Here is a 7,041-nt window from a genome sequence, read left to right as displayed (position 1 = left end):
AAAGTTTTTATTGCCTCCAAAAGTTGATGAAAGGTGACTGTTGATGGGGTAAAAAACTCATTCCAATCATCATGTGTCCACAAGTAGAGGGTCCAAAATGGTCATTTTGTCCCGTAGCCATATTTGGAGCCCTACTGTACCCCCACCAAAGGCCTATGCGCCTTTAAGTTAGTGGAGTTCCCAAATATGATGATAAATCAGTTGAAACCCCACCAACACAGAATATTTCCAAGATATGCACCCCCAAAATGCCCCCCCCCCCAAAAAAACCCATTGCATAATTAAAAAAAAAAATCCACTTTTAAAAGGTTAATATCTCCAAAAATAGTACACCTGTGGTCTTTGTAAATCCAGATTTTGATAGACAGGGCCAGAATACATACCTACCTTAAAACAAAAGATGCGGGCCTCCAAATATGGAGGCCCGCATCTTTTTTTAATTGCTCATGAAAAAATAATGATGTATTCACATTAATTATAGACAAAATTTAGTGTGCAATTCCTGGATCCCAAAACTGGGCGAGGCACCCAAACTTAGAAGGGCCATAACTCAAAAACCGTTTGCGCTAGGAAGCTCAAACTTCGGATTCTTTCTTTTGACATCATAAGGCACTAGGCAAATTGAAGCGGTGTCACTGAGGAGTTTGTGTGAATTGACACGGAGTGACTCTGTATTATTTCCAAATCAGAACAGTGCTGATACTGTGGTTCAGGTGGCTCTGTCCAGGTAGACAGATTTAGAGTGTTTAGTTTGCTAGAATTAAAGGTCATGAGTGCAGTGTCGCTAAAAACGTCAGTCAGATGAGATGGACAGGTCAGTTGTCTCTCCTCACACATAGTCACTGCCTGGCTGATGTAGCTGTAGTCCCGCTTGAATTCTCTCTCAATCATCCTGTCCGGACGGAAATAAAAAAATCATGTAAATATCACATTGCAACATTATTTCCCATCCAACATGTCTTGTACAAACCTCTCCCTGATGCCACTGAAGCTGTTTCCAATTATCACCACGAGCGGCAGACATTCTGGACTCCAGTTCTTCCACAGGAGGTTGTTGTACAAGGCTTTTCCACAATGCATAAGATAAAAGAGTGTAGGTTTGGTGGCTTGTCGCTTCCCCTCCTGCATGTCATAGCATGAATATTTTAATAATAATAATACATACCGTATACACAACTATAAGTGCCTAAGTATACTGACCTCATTGTCTGTGAGTACAGTCAGACCCAACTCTCGGAGTACATCTTTTTCTCCAGAGGAGAACGCAGGATCAAAAACAAGACAGTTTTTTAATGGAATCTGTTAGAGGCACATTCAGTTAGGTTAGTATATGTGGAAATGACAATATCAATATATGTTTTCACCTTTGCTGCATCCAGGAGAAGGAGCATTATGGCAAGCTGATAACGAGCAGACACGCATGAGGAAAAGGTGCCCAGGCCATAGCACACACACTCAAGTGGAGATATTTTGGGATCCAAACTCTCTTGCAGCTGGCCTGACGAGACCTCCCTGTCTTTTTGGTTCAATAATACTGCCGCTAACATCTGCTCTGGGGGCAAGATTGGAGACAACATTAGAGACAAAAATTGTCACTCGATCTGTTGTTTTGGCTTAAGAAATAAATGGCATCTTTATTCAAGGGACTCACCTTTCCATACTTTCCAAAAGCCTTCGCATCTCATTTCATCCCTGCAGATAATAACATTATTAGTTAGCATAGAAGTCTGAAATAATTTCAATTAAACACATTTTGTTCCGTTTCACTGAATGTAACTTACACGGTTTCTATGATCCTCTTAAGAGTTTTCCCAACATCCAGTGGCTCATTACAGTGAGTTAGAGACATTTGTAATGACTTCAAACTTCTGGATGCGCCTTTTCGTCGACGTTGTACCTGCCATTTACCGTTTATGTCAGACATCTAGATTCAATTAACCCGAACATACACATGCAACGAATAAATACCTATTTTATATATAAATATTAAATATTTTCCTTCAGTCGCTTAGAACGTACGTAACGCAAGGGAATGTTTTTGTGTTACATCAGTTTTCTGCTTCCGGAGTGATGTCCGACCCGGGAGCTAATAATATTTATTATATGACTTGATTTTTTTAAGTTACGTGTAATGGACAGCAAAATTGTACGATTGGTAGTTTGTCTTTCAAAAATTATGACTGTTTTTTTTTCTTCTTAAAGTTAGTCAACAACGGAAGTATACTTGATCTCCCGGAAGTACTCGAAGTGTTCCGGTTTGCGGTACACCAAGAAGCTAGTTAGCGTTAGCTATCGAACGATTCGAACCTTGTTTTCTGCATCAAGAAAGAACATGTTAATATAACCTCTAAGTAAAAAGGTAATGCATTTGTATACTTAAAAGTGAATGTTTATCGTTTTTTTAAACCGGTAAATCAACAACACTGATGCTAAATAGTTTTTGTCACGTTCTCTACACCTTACAATGTTTTATTTGTAAACAGTTTCCTAATGAAGTCGATTGTTGATGATAGCAAACAATTCAGATAGATTCGAGATTCTTGATTTTTACAATTACTAGTTCAAACAACAAAATGTACGTTATTTTGGATATGTGTACAGTATAATGAATGTCCACGGGCATAATTTCAAAAAAAAAAAAAATCATCATTCTTTCCAGAATGTCAATGTCACACCTGTATGGACGGAGGGATGCAGAGGAGGATGGCGTAGAGATTGAAAATTTTGAGATCACAGATTGGGATTTGGCCAATGAGTTCAACCCAGACCGCCGCAGACACAGACAGACCAAGGAGCAAATGACTTATGGCATCTGGGCAGAACATGACTCTGATGAAGATGAGAGACCCAGTTTTGCAGGCAAGAGGTAAGTCATAGTTTTGTTTCCATGTTGAGCCACCTCAACCCACCATAATCATCCCAAGAGGCAAAAAAACAAACAGTTTTTAAAGCGTAGTACATTAAACCTAGTGTTTGTTAATGTTTTGTTTTGTTTTTTTTTAGATCTAAAGACTACACTGCCCCAGTGAATTTTGTGAGTGCGGGATTAAGAAAAACTGCATCTGATGAGAAACAGCAAAGAGAAGAAGAAGAAGAAGAAGACTCTGATAATTCTGATGATGACACTCCTTCTGCACCTCCACCTCCTCGAGTGCCAAGAACTAAAACGCTTCAAAAGGTAAATTACAATTAGGGAAGTGTTTGTTAGTCACTACTGTGTATACTCTAATGGGGTTGTTTAGTATAGTACAGTGATTCTCAACTGTTTGATCTGGACCTAAAAGTGGGTCGCCGGCAGCTAGTAAAAAATGACATGCATTTATTTTCGGAGTTTTCATTTAACATAATGTTCATGTATTTCCAGAGGCTATTTTTAAACCAAGAAAAAATGCTTTATTGATCTTAACCTCTGTAAAATGGGTTGTGACTTTGTAAAAATAGGAAGATGCGGGTCCCAGGGTGACAACATTGTAGAAGTATTTGTGGGAAAACATTGATTGATTGATTGATTGATTGTCTAGGGTAATTTCCGTGGAAACCAGTCCCAAAGGTTTGCAGCGGGTATACAGCCTGGACAAGGAATTGGTACCTGGGAGAAGCACACAAAGGGAATTGGTCAAAAACTGCTGCAGAAAATGGGCTATCAAGCAGGCAGAGGCTTGGGCAAGAATGCGCAAGGTGTGCAGAATTATGGGTACTTTAGTTGAGGTTTTTGGGGTATTTCTAATGCATAGTTTCCAACCATTTGACTTTTTAATGCTTCAGGTATTATCAATCCAATTGAGGCGAAGGTTCGGAAAGGAAAAGGTGCTGTGGGTGCTTATGGCAATGAACGAACCTCACAGAGTATTCAAGATTTTCCTCTGGTTGACACGGACGAGGACGAAGAAAAGGTAACATGATAATGGTTTTGCCATTCAGAACTTCACTCTTAATTGTTGTTCCAATGTCAAGTAATTTAACATTGTAATGACATTCTAAATCATCTGTCTCTTTAGGAGTTCCAGAAGGAATTAGGTCAGTGGCGTAAAGATCCGGCAGCAACTGGATTACGGAAGAAACCCAAGTACTCCTACAAAACTGTAGAGGAACTGAAGGCTAAAGGCACACTTGTCGGGCGCAGCGTAGGAATATCTGCTGGAGAGCTGGCACAAGTCAAGGTAAACTATTATTTATTTAGAATTGTTCTAATAGCAGCAGAATGCTTTGTAGAAAAAAACACCTCTTGATATTGGATATAAACATAGTCTGCAGGAACACTCCACGTGTGTTTCATTTATCGTATATTTATCTTCCCATGTTTAGGTAATTGATATGACTGGAAGAGAGCAAAAGGTGTATTCCAATTACAGTCAGATGTCCAACAAGCACAGCATGCCGGAAGACGGTCCGCCAAGCACGTCCATGCGAGATCAGAAGGGATCCGGCTTTGCGCTTCCCGAGCTTGAACATAACCTTCAACTTTTGATTGACCTTACGGAACAAGACATATTACAGGTACCACCGAACATCTCGCAAATAAACCAAACAAACCTGATTGGCCAAATTATTTTCTCAGTCTTGACGAGTCTTGTATACCAACATCTGTTGTCTGGTGTGTAGTCAGCCCGCCGCCTGCAGCATGAAAAAGACGTGGTTGTGTCACTGAGTCACGAGTCTCAAGCGCTGCAGACCAGGTTGGAAGAAGAGCAAGATGCCATCCGTAGAATGGAAGAGGTGTTGGCTTTGGTGGACCGTTTCCCTTCGGAGGAGACAGCACCAGGGGAGGGTCCCACTTTGCAGGTATGTCGATTTTTGTTTTTAGGAGTATCGACACAGCACTGACAATAAATATGCGTTACTTTTCTGTTAGTGAAAATATGTTCCTAATTGTTGTTCCTTCAGGAGTGCGCCCGCATCTTTGAGACTTTACAGACAGATTATTATGAAGAATACAAGACGATGGGTTTGGCTGACTTGGCCGTAGCTGTAGTTCATCCCTTACTCAAAGAAAAACTTTTTTCCTGGGATCCATTGAAGGTATGTTATGCCTTTCCTTTGCCTCGTTACGATTTAGCTCAGTAGCTTTGAATTTGCTCCTCACGTATGTTTTGTTTTTGTTTATTTCAGGACTCTTCTTATTGCTTTGAAGAGGTCGGTAGGTGGAGGGCAATTCTTGAATCTCGAAACCTCATCAGTAGTGGGCAAGATTCAAACATGGACCCTTACCACAGGTAAAAAATAATCATTGAACAGCCTCATATATTTTTTTTAGGAATCTGTATTTATTCCATGTGTGTGTGTTGTTTCAGGCTGCTGTGGGAAGTATGGATCCCAGTGATGCGGTCCTGCGTGTCCAGCTGGCAGCCTCGCATCGTCGAGCCAATCGTGGACTGTATTGAACTGTGGTCTCCTCTTCTCCCACTTTGGATCTCAGATTACCTGCTCGAGCAGCTTGTTTTACCTCGGCTGCAGCGAGAGGCAAGATATATCCCTATGTTTAGTATATAATATAATCGTCATATCAATGCAAGTTGTTTCTATCTTGAGTGTGAACACAACCTCAAAACACAATTTTGTGATTAACAGGTGGACGCGTGGAACCCCTTAACAGACACGGTGCCCATCCACTCCTGGATCCACCCTTGGCTGCCTCTGCTCCAATCACGTCTGGAGCCACTATACGCGCCCATCAGGAGCAAACTAGCTAACGCTTTGCAGCGCTGGCACCCCAGTGATGCCTCAGCACGGCTCATCCTACAACCGTGGAAAGATGTTTTTAGTCCAGGAGCTTGGGAGGCCTTCATGGTGAAGAACATCATCCCTAAACTAGGTAATCTACTTCCTCCTGTTTTTTATTTCGTTGTATTCATTTTTGATGTCGAAGTGTGATCGCGTCTATTTCTCTCACAGCTCTGTGTCTGGAAGAGCTGGTTATCAACCCCCACCAGCAGCAAATGGAGCCCTTTGATTGGGTGATAGACTGGGAGGGCATGCTGTCCCCGTCTAGTCTGGTCTCCATGCTGGATAAAAACTTCTTTCCAAAATGGCTGCAAGTAAGGAACTCTCACAAAGCGTCTGTACACATAACACAACAACAACTAATATATTTGACTTTGTCTGTTTGTGATAGGTCCTGTGTTCATGGTTGAGCAACAGTCCTAATTATGAAGAAATCACCAAATGGTACCTCGGTTGGAAGACCATGTTCAGTGATGTTCTGTTGTCACAGACCCTCATAAAAGAAAAGTTCAATGAAGCGCTGGACATCATGAACCGTGCAGTCTCTTCAGGAATGGGTAGGTTTCCTGAAAAGTCCCATGTCAGCATTTCTTTCATGAAATATTGCATAGAGTCGGGAGATATGCTATGACACAACTTGCGTTTACATGTTCTTCACGTGTACCCGCAGGTGGATACATGCAACCAGGTGCAAGAGAAAACATTGCATATCTCACTCAGACGGAGAGAAGGAAGGACTTCCACTATGAAGCCATGCAAGAGCGCAGAGATGCTGAGAGTGTCACTCACAGAGGTGCCAGCACCATCGTACCCCCAAACTTGAAAGATCTCATCCAGACCAAGGCAGAGGAGAACAACATTGTGTTTATGCCCGTCGTGGCCAAACGACATGAAGGCAAACAGCTGTATACATTCGGGCGTATTGTCATCTACATAGACAGAGGGGTGGTCTTTGTGCAAGGAGAAAAGACGTGGGTTCCCACGTCTTTGCAGAGTCTAATAGATATGGCTAAGTGATTTGGAATACTGGCCATTATGTAAAAATAAAGTACAGTAAATGTCGTATTTTGTGTGATTACAATGATTTGTATCACAATAATGTTTGTGCTTACTAAAACTGTGTAGAATTGCAAATAAATGGGAATTGGAAAACATTCAATACATTTTTTTTTGTTTTTTTTGGGGGGGGGGGGTAGCTAAAATAGACAAGAAAGTTGAAGTTACTCAAAATGTGTAGACATGTACACCTTTGACTGTTCAAACAAGTTTACTGCAAATAACTATCCTGCAGGTGGCAGTAGAGAACAGTTTTCGATTTTG

At 41.2% G+C, this 7,041-nt stretch overlaps 2 protein-coding genes across 2 annotated transcripts; one reads left to right on the top strand and one right to left on the bottom strand.

Moving 5' to 3' along the window:
- Positions 1-447: 447 nt before the first annotated feature.
- On the bottom strand, positions 448-2,063 carry srrd (SRR1 domain containing). The gene is made up of 6 exons (XM_086077009.1): positions 1,782-2,063; positions 1,652-1,692; positions 1,365-1,552; positions 1,201-1,299; positions 971-1,122; positions 448-892 (listed from the first exon to the last, which is right to left on the bottom strand). The coding sequence occupies exons 1-6, from the start codon at positions 1,922-1,924 to the stop codon at positions 613-615; spliced, it is 903 nt and encodes a 300-aa protein (XP_085933135.1). The 5' UTR covers positions 1,925-2,063; the 3' UTR covers positions 448-612.
- A 159-nt stretch (positions 2,064-2,222) lies between these two features.
- On the top strand, positions 2,223-6,880 carry tfip11 (tuftelin interacting protein 11). Its single transcript, XM_086077008.1, has 15 exons — positions 2,223-2,359; positions 2,660-2,866; positions 3,004-3,178; positions 3,522-3,678; positions 3,766-3,893; positions 3,999-4,160; positions 4,306-4,497; positions 4,603-4,782; positions 4,885-5,019; positions 5,110-5,213; positions 5,292-5,460; positions 5,569-5,812; positions 5,893-6,035; positions 6,113-6,278; positions 6,392-6,880. The coding sequence occupies exons 2-15, from the start codon at positions 2,661-2,663 to the stop codon at positions 6,736-6,738; spliced, it is 2,508 nt and encodes an 835-aa protein (XP_085933134.1). The 5' UTR covers positions 2,223-2,359; position 2,660; the 3' UTR covers positions 6,739-6,880.
- Positions 6,881-7,041: the final 161 nt, after the last annotated feature.

The sequence above is a fragment of the Leptonotus elevatus genome, chromosome 5, assembly GCF_054856555.1.
Source record: "Leptonotus elevatus isolate MCC_2025b chromosome 5, RoL_Lele_1.0, whole genome shotgun sequence".
NCBI lineage: Eukaryota > Metazoa > Chordata > Actinopteri > Syngnathiformes > Syngnathidae > Leptonotus > Leptonotus elevatus.
The sequence above is the reverse complement of the archived record's forward strand: the minus strand, read 5'-3'. Positions and strand labels throughout refer to the sequence as shown.